This window comes from Haliotis rufescens, unplaced genomic scaffold, assembly GCF_023055435.1.
Source record: "Haliotis rufescens isolate VD_foot unplaced genomic scaffold, xgHalRufe1.0.p SCAF_2, whole genome shotgun sequence".
NCBI classification, from domain to species: domain Eukaryota; kingdom Metazoa; phylum Mollusca; class Gastropoda; order Lepetellida; family Haliotidae; genus Haliotis; species Haliotis rufescens.
In genome coordinates, this window is record NW_025963890.1 from 21,789,844 (window position 1) to 21,810,865 (window position 21,022).

The following is a 21,022-nucleotide window of genomic DNA, read 5'->3' on the forward strand; positions in this document are numbered from 1 at the left end:
GAGTGAGATAAAAATTAGCCTCGCATCGGCATTATTTGAGCCATATAGCGAACCACGCCGTAGGAGAACGATGGTCAAACAAGTCACCGAACCTGACCACCCGATAAATTTAGTCGCTTCTTACGACTGGTATAGGTGCTCGGAACCTATTCTACCCTGGTATTGTCACGGGTGTACATCCCTAGAGAATCAGGTATATCCATGATCAATTATGTGGGTCGATGCTCATGATGTCAATCACTGGATTATTTCCAGACCGTCGCCATACAGCTGGAATATTGCTGAGTGCGGCTTCAAACGACAAACAAACAGCATCAGGTATACGAATAGTAATATGTTTCGCATAGTCACAATTTTTGGATGACCCAAAACATTAAAGTAAGGACGGTTTCAACATCACGAGAGCAAACACAACTCATTTATCCTTTGTACAGTATCATTACTGATATCTTTAGTAGCATCATTGAATTGCTCGCCATGGTTTTCTATATCAACCATCATGTCCTATGTCATATGAGTTCCACAACGCAATTAAAGAAACGCATAAACGAAACATTGATTTATTTCATTTTTATTTCACACTGAGTCACCAACGGCTCATCTGTAAAAGAAAATGGAAAGGTTTATTTATCATTACAGCACTGTTTCGAGTATTTGACTGACATCTAGTATGTGGCATATAGCGATCAGCTTGCTAAGCACTAACATTCGTACACGAGGGCATGGTGGGGTGCATTGCCTCTGGTGATGAAAGCTTGTAGCTTTGTTTATTAGATTTCAATTGAACAGAAATCAGAACGGTAGCTCCATATCAGTATCCGAACATCTTTATCATTGGTAATTATTACACATACATATCCTTCGCCATGAAATATCATGTGAACAGATTAAATAATCATACAGTAAAAACGAATTACAAGAATAAAAATCTCACCTTGAGAACAATTCAGTTCCCGCGTGGTGGAGGGGGTGGTCTCCCTCTTTCAAAGACCACTGGCACCTAGTCCTTTTCCTTCGGGAGGTGGTGGGCATCCGGTTGGTGGTGGAGGGCGATCACCTTCCTGTGGTGCTTGTCTGCGTGGTCGGGATTCACCTTCTGGAGGGGGAGGACATCCGGTTGGTGGTGGAGGGCGATCACCTTCCTGTGGTGCTTGTCTGCGTGGTCGGGATTCACCTTCTGGAGGGGGAGGACATCCGGTTGGTGGTGGAGGGCGATCACCTTCCTGTGGTGCTTGTCTGCGTGGACGGGATTCACCTTCTGGAGGGGGAGGACATCCGGTTGGTGGTGGAGGGCGATCACCTTCCTGTGGTGCTTGTCTGCGTGGACGGGATTCACCTTCTGGAGGGGGAGGACATCCGGTTGGTGGTGGAGGGCGATCACCTTCCTGTGGTGCTTGTCTGCGTGGACGGGATTCACCTTCTGGAGGGGGAGGACATCCGGTTGGTGGTGGAGGGCGATCACCTTCCTGTGGTGCTTGTCTGCGTGGTCGGGATTCACCTTCTGGAGGGGGAGGACATCCGGTTGGTGGTGGAGGGCGATCACCTTCCTGTGGTGCTTGTCTGCGTGGACGGGATTCACCTTCTGGAGGGGGAGGACATCCGGTTGGTGGTGGAGGACGGTCACCTTCCTGTGGTGCTTGTCTGCGTGGACGGGATTCACCTTCTGGAGGGGGAGGACATCCGGTTGGTGGTGGAGGGCGATCACCTCCCTGTGGTGCTTGTCTGCGTGGTCGGGATTCACCTTCTGGAGGGGGAGGACATCCGGTTGGTGGTGGAGGGCGATCACCTTCCTGTGGTGCTTGTCTGCGTGGTCGGGATTCACCTTCTCGAGGGGGAGGACATCCGGTTGGTGGTGGAGGGCGATCACCTTCCTGTGGTGCTTGTCTGCGTGGACGGGATTCACCTTCTCGGGGGGGAGGACATCCGGTTGGTGGTGGAGGGCGATCACCTTCCTGTGGTGCTTGTCTGCGTGGACGGGATTCACCTTCTGGAGGGGGAGGACATCCGGTTGGGGGTGGAGGGTGATCACCTTTCTGTGGTGCTTGTCTGCGTGGACGGGATTCACCTTCTGGAGGGGGAGGACATCCGGTTGGTGGTGGAGGGCGATCACCTTCCTGTGGTGCTTGTCTCCGAAAGCGAGATTCTAGAAGAGGATAAGACCAACATGAAGCGACACAAGAGAGCGCCAGTAGCAGCAAGAAAGTCTTCATGGTGAGAGTGATACTGTTGTCTCGGTACAGCACAATTTTTATACACCTCCAGTCCAAGCCAGATGGCTCATTATTAACTCGCAGGAATTACTATTTATTCTGCATGTTTCGTTCTATTGTCATCGAAATAGTTTTGCTGATTGAAGTGGAAATGTGACTGGAATATGAAAAGTTGATTACTTTCGTGATTAGGATCTTATCTTAAGAGACAAATAGCGAAAGATGCCATTTCTTCTGTGACAGTACTGCATTCATCACTTTGATTGAAAATCAATATTTTCTTCCAAAATGGAAATACTTATTAAAAGCCACATGTGCCATTGTTGAGGATACATTACCAGCTATAATTTAGGCTGAGAACAGAACAGTATGCTGTATACATCTCATTAACTCAAATGCAACATCATCTCTTTCTTTACAAAAGTGAACATTATGGCAATTTCATGTTGGCCGCCATCTTGTCTTTACCGATTTTCGTTCTGTGAGGTTAGTTTGAGTTCAGTTATGTCAGGTTTACCAATCTGGAAGTGAATGTTTTAGGTAGATAACGCCGTATAGACTTTGGGCATGTTAAACCGTTGATGTAGAATTACGATGTAAATCCCATAACGCAAACTGACTGACTCCTCCAATTCTGTAGAGACAGATAGAACTGATCACATGAAGTAACATTTTGGCTTCATTTACGAACTGATATATCTATGTTCTCTGATTAAAAGTTATAAACAATTTTGACACTTCTTTAATGACATTCGACTTCAAGTAAATACACAGCCTAGTGATGCTTTTTTGGTCTGTTTGCATCTCAAATGAAATGAACCTTGCTGGCAGAAGAGAGAAATTGGCAGCAACCTACTTCGAGAATATCCATATGCCGTTTTATCTGTTTTATGCAAACATGAGTGCAATGTTTTTCTTGGCTGAAAGGACAAGGACTTTTTAAAAAGTAATTCTCTTACAACTAACACAATGAGGCTATGAACCTATTTTAACTGGACTCCATGAAAAGCTGTGTAATCAGAAACTAAACAGTTACAATCTGCGAGTAGCACAAGAATATCACGAAGGTATGCACTGCATGAAGTTGCGCATTCGCCAAGTTTCAGCACTTCCGCTTAGAACGAATGAAAGATTTGTTTGCATGAGAAAGTTGTTTGTACAATCGTCATAGCGGTCGGTTGCGTACTGGTTAAAGCGTTTGCTCGTTACGCCGAAGGCCCGGGTTCGATTCCCCACATGGGTAAATTGTGTGAAGCTCGTTCCCCTTGTCCTCCGCCGTGATTTTGCTGGAATATATTTCTAAAAGCAGTGTAAAACCATATTCACTCATGATTTTATTGAAATACTTATCGTTTCTCACAATTTTGAAAAATAAAACACATCGTTCGTTGTTGTCACGAGAAATCTTTTAAACTCAATACTACAATGACAGCGTGCCTATACATCGATGATTTTAACCAGTGTTATTCTTATGACAATGACAGTCTCGCCAGAAACCTATGATTGTGGGTTCGAATCCCGTTTCGCCACGATTATGTTTCTAGGTTTGTCAGCACCATACCCGTGCTCGTGGGTTTCACCAAAGTGTTACACGCCTCTGAGACCTGCATGACTTCGGACTTTCCTCCAACAATACACTGACACGCCGATATATAGCTGGAATATTATTCAAAGCGGCGTTAAATCAAACTCACTCACTCACTCACTCACTCGTCATTTTCCCCGGTAAAACAACTAAAAGTGAGGTTCGTAATGGAAATAAAGATCATCAACTCTTTCGTAATGCCTTATATTGTTTCATTAGTTATAATAAGCAGTAAGAAGAAGAAATGTGCCACATATTGTTGACCAATTTATAAACTGATGACACAAGGGAACAACACGCTTTGGCACACTGTAACCATGAACATGTGTATGATCAGATTCCTGAAATCTGTGTAAGAGTGAATATTATCCTACCCCATTGTGTGTTATATATACTGAACCAAATTAAAAACTTCACAATCCTAAAATTTTAACATTTTGACCAGTTATCATTGTGGGCCCTTATTGTGTATTTAAACAGTAATAGCCACGTATTGTCTTCAGATAACACCCGTTTTTGTGCAGGTGAATCGATCAAAATCATGTGCACAGCACTATAGTGGTTTTTCACGTGCAACTGGTCACGTGACCATAATACCGCATGTGTTTTCAGCCATACTTGTTAGCAGTCATTAACAAAAAAAGAAAAACGCAAGAAAACAAAAGTCTTTACGGCCATTTGTCATGCCACGCCTTTCAAATGTGCAACGTGAACGTGCCATCGGCATGTTGCAGACGGGAACGTCCGTAGCTGAAGTCGCAAGGACGATGGGTTGTAGTCGACGGACTGTTTATGATTTACAGTGTGTGTGTGTGTGTGTGTGTGTGTGTGTGTGTGTGTGTGTGTGTGTGTGTGTGTGTGTGTGTGTGTGTGTGTGTCTGTGTCTGTGTCTGTGTGTGTCTGTGTCTGTGTGTGTCTGTGTCTGTGTGTCGGGTCTGCTTCTACCAGTCCGAACTGATGCCGATTTATAGTGCTAGCTCACTGAGATACCATGCCGCAGTTTAACATGAATACCCCACCCAGACACAGTATACGGACTCCGAGCCGACCAGTTTAGCCCCTTAATGCCACACTAAGTGGGATACTATACTCTAGAGTAAAACTTACCCCGGGATAATATTTAGGTAGGATATAATCCTTGCTTACATACTGCCTCAAAAGAAGGTCATTCTCCATCGGTGAAATGGATCCATGCATCACGTGATTTTGTCTACTAATAATGGTGCCGATACGCACTCAGTGACTGAGAAGGATAAAAATGTATATGACAATATTTGTCGAGTTTTCTTCACCGTTTTCGAGTAGGGTACTAGGGCTCGGACTGTCATCCAAGTAGCTCGCTCGGTCAAAAACATACAGTGATGTACACAAGGGTTATGTGTGATCATTTCACTTTATGTTTATTTTATGCGATGAAACAGGATGAGTACCGACCGAAGTGACAGGTTGTATAATTAATGTGCGTCATTATCAGAAGAAAACTCTGCTAAAAGCATGTGTTTACAATCAAATAGTGATGCTACTCTGCGTTCGTGAAGAGGTGAGGTGAGGTGAGGTGAAATTGGGTTTAACGTCGCGTCCAAGATTATTCCACTTATATAGCGACGTGCATGCACGTGTATATGTGTGTGTGGCTGCTTGTACTAGCCCGGACTGATGCCGATTTATAGTGCTAGTTCACTGAGATACCATGCCGCAGTTTAACATGAATACCCCACTCAGACACAGTATACTGACTCCGAGCCGACCAGTCCTTGTTTTAGCCCCGTAATGCCGAGCGCCAGACAGGGTAACAACAAGTACTATCTTTTAACGTCTTTTGGTATGACGCGGCCGGGGATCGAACCCCGGACCTTCCGCTCTCCGGGCGGATGCTCTACCACAAGACCACGGAGGCGGTCGTTCGTGAAGAAGAGGATGTCCCATCGGTGGCACGCCGTAGGAAAACGATGGTCAAACAAGTCAACAAGCCTGACCACCCGATAAATTTAGTCGCTTGTTACGACTGGTAAAGGTGCTCGGAACCTATTCTACCCTGGTATTGTCACGGGTGTAGATCCCTAGAGAATCAGGTAGATCCATGATCAATTGTGTGGATCGATGCTCATGATATCAATCACTGGATTATTTCCAGACCGTCGCCATACAGCTGGAACATTACTGAGTGCGGCATCAAACAACAAACAAACAGAAGCAGGTATACGTATAGTAATATGTTTCGTATAGTCACAATTATTGGATGACCCAAAACATTAAAGTAAGGACGGTTTCAACATCACGAGAGCAAACACGACTCATTTATCCTTTGTACAGTATCATTACTGATATCTTTAGTAGCATCATTGAATTGCTCGCCATGGTTTTCTATATCAACCATCATGTCCTATGTCCTATGAGTTCCACAACGCAATTAAAGAAACGCATAAACGAAACATTGATTTATTTCATTTTTATTTCGAACTGAGTCACCAACGGGTCATCTGTAAAAGAAAATGGAAAGGTTTATTTATCATTACAGCACTGTTTCGAGTATTTGACTGACATCTAGTATGTGGCATATAGCGATCAGCTTGCTAAGCACTATCATTCGTACACGAGGGCATGGTTGGGTGCATTGCTTCTGGTGATGAAAGCTTGTATCTTTGTTTATTAGATTTCAGTTGAACAGAAATCAGAACGGTAGCTCCATATCAGTATCCGAACATCTTTATCATTGGTATTTATTACACATACATATCCCTCGCCATGAAATATCATGTAAACAGATTACAGAATCATACAGAAAAAAACGAATTACAAGAATAAAAATCTCACCTCAAGAACAATTAAGTTCCCGCGTGGTGGAGGGGGTGGTCTCCCTCTTTCAAAGACCACTGGCACCTGGTCCTTTTCCTTCGGGAGGTGGTGGGCATCCGGTTGGTGGTGGAGGGCGGTCACCTTCCTGTGGTGCTTGTCTGCGTGGACGGGATTCACCTTCTGGAGGTGGTGGGAATCCGGTTGGTGGTGGAGGGCGATCACCTTCCTGTGGTGCTTGTCTGCGTGGACGGGATTCACCTTCTGGAGGGGGAGGACATCCGGCTGGTGGTGGAGGGCGATCACCTTCTTGTGGTGCTTGTCTGCGTGGTCGGGATTCACCTTCTGGAGGGGGAGAACATCCGGTTGATGGTGGAGGGCGATCACCTTCCTGTGGTGCTTGTCTCCGAAAGCGAGATTCTAGAAGAGGATAAGACCAACATGAAGCGACACAAGAGAGCGCCAGTAGCAGCAAGAAAGTCTTCATTGTGAGAGTGATACTGTTGTCTCGGTACAGCACATCTTTTATACACCTCCATTTCAAGCCAGATGGCTCATTATTAACTCGCAGGAATTACTATTTATTCTGCATGTTTCGTTCTATTGTCATCGAAATAGTTTTGCTGATTGAAGTGGAAATGTGACTGGAATATGAAAAGTTGATTACTTTCGTGATTAGGATCTTATCTTAAGAGACAAATAGCGAAAGATGCCATTTCTTCTGTGACAGTACTGCATTCATCACTTTGATTGAATATCAATATTTTCTTCCAAAATGGAAATACTTATTAAAAGCCAAATGTGCCATTGTTGAGGATTCATTACCAGCAATAATCTAGGCTGAGAACAGAACAGTATGCTGTATACATCTCATACACTTAAATGCAACATCATCTCTTTCTTTACAAAAGTGAACATAATGGCAATTTCATGTTGGCCGCCATCTTGTCTTTACCGATTTTCGTTCTGTGAGGTTAGTTTGAGTTCAGTTATGACAGGTTTACCAATCTGGAAGTGAATGTTTTAGGTAGATAACGCCGTATAGACTTTGGGCATGTTTAACCGTTGATGTAGAATTACGATGTAAATCCCATAACGCAAACTGACTGACTCCTCCAATTCTGTAGAGACAGATAGAACTGATCACATGAAGTAACATTTTGGCTTCATTTATGAACTGATATATCTATGTTCTCTGATTAAAAGTTATGAACAATTTTGACAATTCTTTAATGACATTCGACTTCAAGTAAATACACAGCCTAGTGATGCTTTTTTGGTCTGTTTGCATCTCAAATGAAATGAACCTTGCTGGCAGAAGAGAGAAATTGGCAGCAACCTACATCGAGAATATCCATATGCCGTTTTATCTGTTTTATGCAAACATGAGTGCAATGTTTTTCTTGGCTGAAAGGACAAGGACTTTTTAAAAAGTAATTCTCTTACAACTAACACAATGAGGCTATGAACCTATTTTAACTGGACTCCATGAAAAGCTGTGTAATCAGAAACTAAACAGTTACAATCTGCGAGTAGCACAAGAATATCACGAAAGTATGCACTGAATGAAGTTGCGCATTCGCCAAGTTTCAGCACTTCCGCTTAGAACGAATGAAAGATTTGATTGCATGAGAAAGTTGTTTGTACAATCGTCATAGCGGTCGGTTGCGTACTGGTTAACGCGTTTGCTCGTTACGCCGAAGGCCCGGGTTCGATTCCCCACATGGGTAAATTGTGTGAAGCTCGTTCCTCCGCCGTGATTTTGCTGGAATATATTTCTAAAAGAAGTGTAAAACCATATTCACTCATGATTTTATTGAAATACTTATCGTTTTTCACAATTTTGAAAAATAAAACCCATCGTTCGTTGTTGTCACGAGAAATCTTTTAAACTCAATACTACAATGACAGCGTGCCTACACATCGTTGATTTTAACCAGTGTTATTCTTATTACAATGACAGTCTCGCCAGAAACCTATGATTGTGGGTTCGAATCCCGTTTCGCCACGATTATGTTTCTAGGTTTGTCAGCACCATACCCGTGCTCGTGGGTTTCACCAAAGTGTTACACGTCTGAGACCTGCATGACTTCGGACTTTCCTCCAACAATACACTGACACGCCGATATATAGCTGGAATATTATTCAAAGCGGCGTTAAATCAAACTCACTCACTCACTCGTCTTTTTCCCCGGTAAAACAACTAAAAGTGAGGTTCGTAAGAGAAATAAAGATCATCAACTCTTTCGTAATGCCTTATATTGTTTCATTAGTTATAATAAGCAGTTAGAAGAAGAAATGTGCCACATATTGTTGACCAATTTATAAACTGATGACACAAGGGAACAACACGCTTTGACACACTGTAACCATGAACATGTGTATGATCAGATTCCTGAAATCTGTGTAAGAGTGAATATTATCCCACCCCATTGTGTGTTTAACATATACTGAACCAAATTAAAAACTTCACAATCCTAAAATTTTAACATTTTGACCAGTTATCATTGTAAGCCCTTATTGTGTATTTAAACAGTAATAGCCACGTATTGTCTTCAGAAAACACACGTTTTTGTGCAGGTGAATCGATCAAAATCATGTGCACAGCACTATAGTGGTTTTTCACGTGCAACTGGTCACGTGACCATAATACCGCATGTGTTTTCAGCCATACTTGTTAGCAGTCATTAACAAAAAAAGAAAAACACAAGAAAACAAAAGTCTTTACGACCAGTGGTCATGCCACGCCTTTCAAATGTGCAACGTGAACGTGCCATCGGCATGTTGCAGACGGGAACGTCCGTAGCTGAAGTCGCAAGGACGATGGGTTGTAGTCGACGGACTGTTTATGATTTACAGTGTGTGTGTGTGTGTGTGTGTGTGTGTGTGTGTGTGTGTGTGTGTGTGTGTGTGTGTGTGTGTGTGTGTGTGTGTGTGTGTGTCTGTATGTGTGTCTGTGTCTGTGTCTGTGTGTGTCTGTGTCTGTGTGTGTCTGTGTCTGTGTGTCGGGTCTGCTTGTACCAGTCCGAACTGATGCCGATTTATAGTGCTAGCTCACTGAGATACCATGCCGCAGTTTAACATGAATACCCCACCCAGACACAGTATACGGACTCCGAGCCGACCAGTTTAGCCCCTTAATGCCGAGCGCCAGACAGGATAACAACAAGTACCATCTTTTAACGTCTTTTGGTATGACGCGGCCGGCGATCGAACCCCGGACCTTCCGTTCTCCGAGCTGACGCTCTACCACCAGACCACGGAGGCAGTCCTGGGATGAATTACCTTTTATTTTTGGACATAACCTATCCCAGATTTCCCACACTAAGTGGGATACTATACTCTAGAGTAAAACTTACCCCGGGATAATATTTAGGTAGGATATAATCCTTGCTTACATACTGCCTCAAAAGAAGGTCATTCTCCATCGGTGAAATGGATCCATGCACCACGTGATTTTGTCTTCTAATAATGGTGCCGATACGCACTCAGTGACTGAGAAGGATAAAAATGTATAAGACAATATTTGTCGAGTTTTCTTCACCGTTTTCGAGTAGGGTGCTAGGGCGAGGACTGTCATCCAAGTAGCTCGCTCGGTCAAAAACATACAGTGATGTACACAAGGGTTATTTGTGATAATTTTACTTTATGTTTATTTTATACGATGAAACAGGATGAGTACCGACCGAAGTGACAGGTTGTATAATTAATGTGCGTCATTATCAGAAGAAAACTCTGCTAAAAGCATGTGTTAACAATCAAATAGTGATGCTACTCTGCGTTCGTGAAGAGGTGAGGTGAGGTGAGGTGAAATTGGGTTTAACGTCGCGGCCAAGATTATTCCACTTATATAGCGACGTGCATGCACGTGTATATGTGTGTGTGGCTGCTTGTACTAGCCCGGACTGATGCCGATTTATAGTGCTAGTTCACTGAGATACCATGCCGCAGTTTAACATGACTATCACACTCAGACACAGTATACTGACTCCGAGCCGACCAGTCCTTGTTTTAGCCCCGTAATGCCGAGCGCCAGACAGGGTAACAACAAGTACTATCTTTTAACGTCTTTAGGTATAACGCGGCCGGGGATCGAACCCCGGACCTTCCGCTCTCCGGGCGGACGCTCTACCACAAGACCACGGAGGCGGTCGTTCGTGAAGAAGAGGATGTCCCATCGGTGGCACGCCGTAGGAAAACGATGGTCAAACAAGTCACCGAGCCTGACCACCCGATAAATTTAGTCGCTTGTTACGACTGGTATAGGTGCTCGGAACCTATTCTACCCTGGTATTGTCACGGGTGTAGATCCCTAGAGAATCAGGTAGATCCATGATCAATTGTGTGGATTGATGCTCATGATATCAATCACTGGATTATTTCCAGACCGTCGCCATACAGCTGGAACATTACTGAGTGCGGCATCAAACAACAAACAAACAGAAGCAGGTATACGTATAGTAATATGTTTCGCATAGTCACAATTATTGGATGACCCAAAACATTAAAGTAAGGACGGTTTCAACATCACGAGAGCAAACACGACTCATTTATCCTTTGTACAGTATCATTACTGATATCTTTAGTAGCATCATTGAATTGCTCGCCATGGTTTTCTATATCAACCATCATGTCCTATGTCCTATGAGTTCCACAACGCAATTAAAGAAACGCATAAACGAAACATTGATTTATTTCATTTTTATTTCGAACTGAGTCACCAACGGGTCATCTGTAAAAGAAAATGGAAAGGTTTATTTATCATTACAGCACTGTTTCGAGTATTTGACTGACATCTGATAGAACGGTAGCTCCATATCAGTATCCGAACATCTTTATCATTGGTATTTATTACACATATATATCCTTCGCCATGAAATATCATGTAAACAGATTACAGAATCATACAGAAAAAAACGAATTACAAGAATAAAAATCTCACCTCAAGAACAATTAAGTTCCCGCGTGGTGGAGGGGGTGGTCTCCCTCTTTCAAAGACCACTGGCACCTGGTCCTTTGCCTTCGGGAGGTGGTGGGCATCCGGTTGGTGGTGGAGGGCGGTCACCTTCCTGTAGTGCTTGTCTGCGTGGACGGGATTCACCTTCTGGAGGGGGAGGACATCCGGTTGGTGGTGGAGGGCGATCACCTTCCTGTGGTGCTTGTCTGCGTGGACGGGATTCACCTTCTGGAGGGGGAGGACATCCGGTTGGTGGTGGAGGGCGATCACCTTCCTGTGGTGCTTGTCTGCGTGGACGGGATTCATCTTCTGGAGGGGGAGGGCATCCGGTTGGTAGTGGAGGGCGATCACCTTCCTGTGGTGCTTGTCTGCGTGGTCGAGATTCACCTTCTGGAGGGGGAGGACATCCGGTTGGTGGTGGAGGGCGATCACCTTCCTGTGGTGCTTGTCTGCGTGGACGGGATTCACCTTCTGGAGGGGGAGGACATCCGGTTGGTGGTGGAGGGCGATCATCTTGCTGTGGTGCTTGTCTGCGTGGACGGGATTCACCTTCTGGAGGGGGAGGACATCCGGTTGGTGGTGGGGGGCGATCACCTTCCTGTGGTGCTTGTCTGCGTGGACGGGATTCACCTTCTGGAGGGGGAGGACATCCGGTTGGTGGTGGAGGGCGATCACCTTCCTGTGGTGCTTGTCTGCGTGGACGGGATTCACCTTCTGGAGGGGGAGGACATCCGGTTGGTGGTGGAGGGCGATCACCTTCCTGTGGTGCTTGTCTGCGTGGACGAGATTTACCTTCGGGAGGGGGAGGACATCCGGTTGGTGGTGGAGGGCGGTCACCTTCCTGTGGTGCTTGTCTCCGAAAGCGAGATTCTAGAAGAGGATAAGACCAACATGAAGCGACACAAGAGAGCGCCAGTAGCAGCAAGAAAGTCTTCATGGTGAGAGTGATACTGTTGTCTCGGTACAGCACATCTTTTATACACCTCCAGTCCAAGCCAGATGGCTCATTATTAACTCGCAGGAATTACTATTTATTCTCTTTGTTTCGTTCTATTGTCATCGAAATAGTGTTGCTGATTGAAAAGGAAATGTGACTGGAACATGAAAAGTTGATTACTTTTGTGATTAAGATCTTATCTTAAGAGACAAATAGCGAAAGATGCCATTTCTTCTGTGACAGTACTGCATTCATCACTTTGATTGAAAATCAATATTTTCTTCCAAAATGGAAATACTTATTAAAAGCCAAATGTGCCATTTTTGAGGATACATTACCAGCAATAATTTAGGCTGAGAACAGAACAGTATGCTGTATACATCTCATTAACTCAAATGCAACATCATCTCTTTCTTTACAAAAGTGAACATAATGGCAATTTCATGTTGGCCGCCATCTTGTCTTTACCGATTTTCGTTCTGTGAGGTTAGTTTGAGTTCAGTTATGACAGGTTTACCAATCTGGAAGTGAATGTTTTAGGTAGATAACGCCGTATAGACTTTGAGCATGTTTAACCGTTGATGTAGAATTACGATGTAAATCCCATAACGCAAACTGACTGACTCCTCCAATTCTGTAGAGACAGATAGAACTGATCACATGAAGAAACATTTTGGCTTCATTTACGAACTGATATATCTATGTTCTCTGATTAAAAGTTATAAACAATTTTGACAATTCTTTAATGACATTCGACTTCAAGTAAATACACAGCCTAGTGATGCTTTTTTGGTCTGTTTGCATCTCAAATGAAATGAACCTTGCTGGCAGAAGAGAGAAATTGGCAGCAACCTACATCGAGAATATCCATATGCCGTTTTATCTGTTTTATGCAAAGATGAAAGCAATGTTTTTCTTGGCTGAAAGGACAACGATTTTTCAAAAAGTAATTCTCTTACAACTAGCACAATGAGGCTAGGAACCTATTTTAACTGGACTCCATGAAAAGCTGTGTAATCAGAAACTAAACAGTTACAATCTGCGAGTAGCACAAGAATATCACGAAAGTATGCACTGAATGAAGTTGCGCATTCGCCAAGTTTCAGCACTTCCGCTCAGAACGATTGAAAGATTTGTTTGCATGAGAAAGTTGTTTGTACAATCGTCATAGCGGTCGGTTGCGTACTGGTTAAAGCGTTTGCTCGTTACGCCGAAGGCCCGGGTTCGATTCCCCACATGGGTAAATTGTGTGAAGCTCGTTCCCCTTGTCCTCCGCCGTGATTTTGCTGGAATATATTTCTAAAAGCAGTGTAAAACCATATTCACTCATGATTTTATTGAAATACTTATCGTTTCTCACAATTTTGAAAAATAAAACCCATCGTTCGTTGTTGTCACGAGAAATCTTTTAAACTCAATACTACAATGACAGCGTGCCTATACATCGATGATTTTAACCAGTGTTATTCTTATTACAATGACAGTCTCGCCAGAAACCTATGATTGTGGGTTCGAATCCCGTTTCGCCACGATTATGTTTCTAGGTTTGTCAGCACCATACCCGTGCTCGTGGGTTTCACCAAAGTGTTACACGCCTCTGAGACCTGCATCACTTCGGACTTTCCTCCAACAATACACTGACACGCCGATATATAGCTGGAATATTATTCAAAGCGGCGTTAAATCAAACTCACTCACTCACTCACTCGTCATTTTCCCCGGTAAAACAACTAAAAGTGAGGTTCGTAATGGAAATAAAGATCATCAACTCTTTCGTAATGCCTTATATTGTTTCATTAGTTATAATAAGCAGTAAGAAGAAGAAATGTGCCACATATTGTTGACCAATTTATAAACTGATGACACAAGGGAACAACACGCTTTGGCACACTGTAACCATGAACATGTGTATGATCAGATTCCTGAAATCTGTGTAAGAGTGAATATTATCCTACCCCATTGTGTGTTATATATACTGAACCAAATTAAAAACTTCACAATCCTAAAATTTTAACATTTTGACCAGTTATCATTGTGGGCCCTTATTGTGTATTTAAACAGTAATAGCCACGTATTGTCTTCAGAAAACACACGTTTTTGTGCAGGTGAATCGATCAAAATCATGTGCACAGCACTATAGTGGTTTTTCACGTGCAACTGGTCACGTGACCATAATACCGCATGTGTTTTCAGCCATACTTGTTAGCAGTCATTAACAAAAAAAGAAAAACACAAGAAAACAAAAGTCTTTACGGCCATTTGTCATACCACGCCTTTCAAATATGCAACGTGAACGTGCCATCGGCATGTTGCAGACGGGAACGTCCGTAGCTGAAGTCGCAAGGACGATGGGTTGTAGTCGACGGACTGTTTATGATTTACAGTGTGTGTGTGTGTGTGTGTGTGTGTGTGTGTGTGTGTGTGTGTGTGTGTGTGTGTGTGTGTGTGTGTGTGTGTGTGTGTGTGTGTGTGTGTGTGTGTGTGTGTGTGTGTGTGTGTGTGTCTGTGTGTGTCTGTGTCTGTGTGTGTCTGTGTCTGTGTGTGTCTGTGTCTGTGTGTCGGGTCTGCTTCTACCAGTCCGAACTGATGCCGATTTATAGTGCTAGCTCACTGAGATACCATGCCGCAGTTTAACATGAATACCCCACCCAGACACAGTATACGGACTCCGAGCCGACCAGTTTAGCCCCTTAATGCCACACTAAGTGGGATACTATACTCTAGAGTAAAACTTACCCCGGGATAATATTTAGGTAGGATATAATCCTTGCTTACATACTGCCTCAAAAGAAGGTCATTCTCAATCGGTGAAATGGATCCATGCACCACGTGATTTTGTCTTCTAATAATGGTGCCGATACGCACTCAGTGACTGAGAAGGATAAAAATGTATAAGACAATATGTGTCGAGTTTTCTTCACCGTTTTCGAGTAGGGTACTAGGGCTCGGACTGTCATCCAAGTAGCTCGCTCGGTCAAAAACATACAGTGATGTACACAAGGGTTATGTGTGATCATTTTACTTTATGTTTATTTTATACGATGAAACAGGATGAGTACCGACCGAAGTGACAGGTTGTATAATTAATGTGCGTCATTATCAGAAGAAAACTCTGCTAAAAGCATATGTTTACAATCAAATAGTGATGCTACTCTGCGTTCGTGAAGAGGTGAGGTGAGGTGAGGTGAAATTGGGTTTAACGTCGCGGCCAAGATTATTCCACTTATATAGCGACGTGCATGCACGTGTATATGTGTGTGTGGCTGCTTGTACTAGCCCGGACTGATGCCGATTCATAGTGCTAGTTCACTGAGATACCATGCCGCAGTTTAACATGAATATCCCACTCAGACACAGTATACTGACTCCGAGCCGACCAGTCCTTGTTTTAGCCCCGTAATGCCGAGCGCCAGACAGGGTAACAACAAGTACTATCTTTTAACGTCTTTTGGTATGACGCGGCCGATCTACCACAAGACCACGGAGGCGGTCGTTCGTGAAGAAGAGGATGTCCCATCGGTGGCACGCCGTAGGAAAACGATGGTCAAACAAGCCTGACCACCCGATAAATTTAGTCGCTTGTTACGACTGGTAAAGGTGCTCGGAACCTATTCTACCCTGGTATTGTCACGGGTGTAAATCCCTAGAGAATCAGGTAGATCCATGATCAATTGTGTGGATCGATGCTCATGATATCAATCACTGGATTATTTCCAGACCGTCGCCATACAGCTGGAACATTACTGAGTGCGGCATCAAACAACAAACAAACAGAAGCAGGTATACGTATAGTAATATGTTTCGCATAGTCACAGTTATTGGATGACCGAAAACATTAAAGTAAGGACGGTTTCAACATCACGAGAGCAAACACAACTCATTTATCCTTTGTACAGTATCATTACTGATATCTTTAGTAGCATCATTGAATTGCTCGCCATGGTTTTCTATATCAACCATCATGTCCCATGTCCTATGAGTTCCACAACGCAATTAAAGAAACGTATAAACGAAACATTGATTTATTTCATTTTTATTTCTTATGTACAGTATCATTACTGATATCTTTAGTAGCATCATTGAATTGCTCGCCATGGTTTTCTATATCAACCATCATGTCCCATGTCTTATGAGTTCCACAACGCAATTAAAGAAACGTATAAACGAAACATTGATTTATTTCATTTTTATTTCGAACTGAGTCACCAACGGGTCATCTGTAAAAGAAAATGGAAAGGTTTATTTATCATTACAGCACTGTTTCGAGTATTTGACTGACATCTAGTATGTGGCATATAGCGATCAGCTTGCTAAGCACTATCATTCGTACACGAGGGCATGGTTGGGTGCATTGCTTCTGGTGATGAAAGCTTGTATCTTTGTTCATTAGATTTCAGTTGAACAGAAATCAGAACGGTAGCTCCATATCAGTATCCGAACATCTTTATCATTGGTAATTATTACACATACATATCCTTCGCCATGAAATATCATGTAAACAGATTACAGAATCATACAGAAAAAAACGAATTACAAGAATAAAAATCTCACCTAAAGAACAATTAAGTTCCCGCGTGGTGGAGGGGGTGGTCTCCCTCTTTCAAAGACCACTGGCACCTGGTCCTTTGCCTTCGGGAGGTGGTGGGCATCCGGTTGGTGGTGGAGGGCGGTCACCTTCCTGTGGTGCTTGTCTGCGTGGTCGGGATTCACCTTCTGGAGGTGGTGGGCATCCGGTTGGTGGTGGAGGGCGATCACCTTCCTGTGGTGCTTGTCTGCGTGGACGGGATTCACCTTCTGGAGGGGGAGGACATCCGGTTGGTGGTGGAGGGCGATCACCTTCCTGTGGTGCTTGTCTGCGTGGACGGGATTCACCTTCTGGAGGGGGAGGACATCCGGTTGGTGGTGGAGGGCGATCACCTTCCTGTGGTGCTTGTCTGCGTGGTCGGGATTCACCTTCTGGAGGGGGAGGACATCCGGTTGGTGGTGGAGGGCGATCACCTTCCTGTGGTGCTTGTCTGCGTGGACGGGATTCACCTTCTGGAGGGGGAGGACATCCGGCTGGTGGCGGAGGGCGATCACCTTCCTGTGGTGCTTGTCTGCGTGGTCGGGATTCACCTTCTGGAGGGGGAGGACATCCGGTTGGTGGTGGAGGGTGATCACCTTCCTGTGGTGCTTGTCTGCGTGGTCGGGATTCACCTTCTGGAGGGGGAGGACATCCGGTTGGTGGTGGAGGGCGATCACCTTCCAGTGGTGCTTGTCTGCGTGGTCGGGATTCACCTTCTGGAGGGGGAGGACATCCGGTTGGTGGTGGAGGGCGATCACCTTCCTGTGGTGCTTGTCTGCGTGGACGGGATTCACCTTCTGGAGGGGGAGGACATCCGGTTGGTGGTGGAGGGCGATCACCTTCCTGTCGTGCTTGTCTGCGTGGTCGGGATTCACCTTCTGGAGGGGGAGGACATCCGGTTGGTGGTGGAGGGCGATCACCTTCCTGTGGTGCTTGTCTGCGTGGACGGGATTCACCTTCTGGAGGGGGAGGACATCCGGTTGGTGGTGGAGGGCGATCACCTTCCTGTGGTGCTTGTCTGCGTGGACGGGATTCACCTTCTGGAGGGGGAGGACATCCGGTTGGTGGTGGAGGACGATCACCTTCCTGTGGTGCTTGTCTGCGTGGACGGGATTCACCTTCTGGAGGGGGAGGACATCCGGTTGGTGGTGGAGGGCGATCACCTTCCTGTGGTGCTTGTCTGCGTGGACGGGATTCACCTTCTGGAGGGGGAGGACATCCGGTTGATGGTGGAGGGCGATCACCTTCCTGTGGTGCTTGTCTCCGAAAGCGAGATTCTAGAAGAGGATAAGACCAACATGAAGCGACACAAGAGAGCGCCAGTAGCAGCAAGAAAGTCTTCATGGTGAGAGTGATACTGTTGTCTCGGTACAGCACATCTTTTATACACCTCCAGTCCAAGCCAGATGGCTCATTATTAACTCGCAGGAATTACTATTTATTCTGCATGTTTCGTTCTATTGTCATCGAAATAGTTTTGCTGATTGAAGTGGAAATGTGACTGGAATATGAAAGGCTGATTACTTTCGTGATTAGGATCTTATCTTAAGAGACAAATAGCGAAAGATGCCATTTCTTCTGTGACAGTACTGCATTCATCACTTTGATTGAATATCAATATTTTCTTCCAAAATGGAAATACTTATTAAAAGCCAAATGTGCCATTGTTGAGGATACATTACCAGCAATAATCTAGGCTGAGAACAGAACAGTATGCTGTATACATCTCATACACTTAAATGCAACATCATCTCTTTCTTTACAAAAGTGAACATAATGGCAATTTCATGTTGGCCGCCATCTTGTCTTTACCGATTTTCGTTCTGTGAGGTTAGTTTGAGTTCAGTTATGTCAGGTTTACCAATCTGGAAGTGAATGTTTTAGGTAGATAACGCCGTATAGACTTTGGGCATGTTAAACCGTTGATGTAGAATTACGCTGTAAATCCCATAACGCAAACTGACTGACTCCTCCAATTCTGTAGAGATAGAAAGAACTGATCACATGAAGTAACATTTTGGCTTCATTTACGAACTGATATATCTATGTTCTCTGATTAAAAGTTATGAACAATTTTGACAATTCTTTAATGACATTCGACTTCAAGTAAATACACAGCCTAGTGATGCTTTTTTGGTCTGTTTGCATCTCAAATGAAATGAACCTTGCTGGCAGAAGAGAGAAATTGGCAGCAACCTACTTCGAGAATATCCATATGCCGTTTTATCTGTTTTATGCAAACATGAGTGCAATGTTTTTCTTGGCTGAAAGGACAAGGACTTTTTAAAAAGTAATTCTCTTACAACTAACACAATGAGGCTATGAACCTATTTTAACTGGACTCCATGAAAAGCTGTGTAATCAGAAACTAAACAGTTACAATCTGCGAGTAGCACAAGAATATCACGAAAGTATGCACTGCATGAAGTTGCGCATTCGCCAAGTTTCAGCACTTCCGCTTAGAACGATTGAAAGATTTGTTTGCATGAGAAAGTTGTTTGTACAATCGTCATAGCGGTCGGTTGCGTACTGGTTAAAGCGTTTGCTCGTTACGCCGAAGGCCCGGGTTCGATTCCCCACATGGGTAAATTGTGTGAAGCTCGTTCCCCTTGTCCTCCGCCGTGATTTTGCTGGAATATATTTCTAAAAGCAGTGTAAAACCATATTCACTCATGATTTTATTGAAATACTTATCGTTTCTCACAATTTTGAAAAATAAAACCCATCGTTCGTTGTTGTCACGAGAAATCTTTTAAACTCAATACTACAATGACAGCGTGCCTATACATCGCTGATTTTAACCAGTGTTATTCTTATTACAATGACAGTCTCGCCAGAAACCTATGATTGTGGGTTCGAATCCCGTTTCGCCACGATTATGTTTCTAGGTTTGTCAGCACCATACCCGTGCTCGTGGGTTTCACCATAGTGTTACACGTCTGAGACCTGCATCACTTCGGACTTTCCTCCAACAATACACTGACACGCCGATATATAGCTGGAATATTATTCAAAGCGGCGTTAAATCAAACTCACTCACTCACTCACTCGTCATTTTCCCCGGTAAAACAACTAAAAGTGAGGTTCGTAATGGAAATAAAGATCATCAACTCTTTCGTAATGCCTTATATTGTTTCATTAGTTATAATAAGCAGTTAGAAGAAGAAATGTGCCACATATTGTTGACCAATTTATAAACTGATGACACAAGGGAACAACACGCTTTGGCACACTGTAACCATGAACATGTGTATGATCAGATTCCTGAAATCTGTGTAAGAGTGAATATTATCCTACCCCATTGTGTGTTATATATACTGAACCAAATTAAAAACTTCACAATCCTAAAATTTTAACATTTTGACCAGTTATCATTGTGGGCCCTTATTGTGTATTTAAACAGTAATAGCCACGTATTGTCTTCAGATAACACCCGTTTTTGTGCAGGTGAATCGATCAAAATCATGTGCACAGCACTATAGTGGTTTTTCACGTGCAACTGGTCACGTGACCATAATACCGCATGTGTTTTCAGCCATACTTGTTAGCAGTCATTAACAAAAAAAGAAAAACGCAAGAAAACAAAAGTCTTTACGGCTATTTGTCATACCACGCCTTTCAAATATGCAACGTGAACGTGCCATCGGCATGTTGCAGACGGGAACGTCCGTAGCTGAAGTCGCAAGGACGATGGGTTGTAGTCGACGGACTGTTTATGATTTACAGTGTGTGTGTGTGTGTGTGTGTGTGTGTGTGTGTGTGTGTGTGTGTGTGTGTGTGTGTGTGTGTGTGTGTGTGTGTGTGTCTGTGTGTGTCTGTGTCTGTGTGTGTCTGTGTCTGTGTGTGTCTGTGTCTGTGTGTGTCTGTGTCTGTGTGTCGGGTCTGCTTCTACCAGTCCGAACTGATGCCGATTTATAGTGCTAGCTCACTGAGATACCATGCCGCAGTTTAACATGAATACCCCACCCAGACACAG

The 21,022-nt window shown here is 43.9% G+C and overlaps 2 protein-coding genes and 1 long non-coding RNA gene across 4 annotated transcripts; all 3 read right to left on the reverse strand.

The window, feature by feature from the left end:
* Positions 1–555: 555 nt before the first annotated feature.
* Positions 556–19,261, reverse strand: LOC124112020. The gene is made up of 4 exons (XM_048399220.1): positions 19,247–19,261; positions 17,643–18,323; positions 935–2,110; positions 556–601 (listed from the first exon to the last, which is right to left on the reverse strand). Exons 1-3 carry the CDS (start codon positions 19,259–19,261, stop codon positions 1,001–1,003), a joined length of 1,806 nt encoding a protein of 601 aa, XP_048255177.1. The 3' UTR covers positions 556–601; positions 935–1,000.
* On the reverse strand, positions 6,243–6,806 carry LOC125382038. Its single transcript, XR_007222174.1, has 2 exons — positions 6,610–6,806; positions 6,243–6,275 (listed from the first exon to the last, which is right to left on the reverse strand). It is a non-coding gene; the product is annotated as an uncharacterized LOC125382038 (long non-coding RNA).
* Positions 11,275–12,495, reverse strand: LOC125382037 (histidine-rich glycoprotein-like). Of its 2 annotated transcripts, XM_048399750.1 has the most exons (3): positions 12,383–12,495; positions 11,531–12,301; positions 11,275–11,320 (listed from the first exon to the last, which is right to left on the reverse strand). In XM_048399750.1, exons 2-3 carry the CDS (start codon positions 12,056–12,058, stop codon positions 11,306–11,308), a joined length of 543 nt encoding a protein of 180 aa, XP_048255707.1. In that variant the 5' UTR covers positions 12,059–12,301; positions 12,383–12,495; the 3' UTR covers positions 11,275–11,305. The 2 variants fall into 2 exon arrangements, with proteins under 2 accessions (XP_048255707.1, XP_048255706.1); XM_048399749.1 differs by having other exon boundaries at positions 11,531–12,495.
* Positions 19,262–21,022: the final 1,761 nt, after the last annotated feature.

Excerpts from the sequence above, each read along its gene's own strand:
- LOC125382037 (XM_048399750.1), bottom strand. The coding sequence starts at position 12,058 with ATGATCGCCCTCCACCACCAACCGGATGTCCTCCCCCTCCAGAAGGTG.
- LOC124112020 (XM_048399220.1), bottom strand. Across the intron at positions 2,111-17,642 it reads CAGACAAGCACCACAGGAAG|GTGATCGCCCTCCACCACCA; the intron begins GTGATCACCCTC and ends CACCACAGGAAG.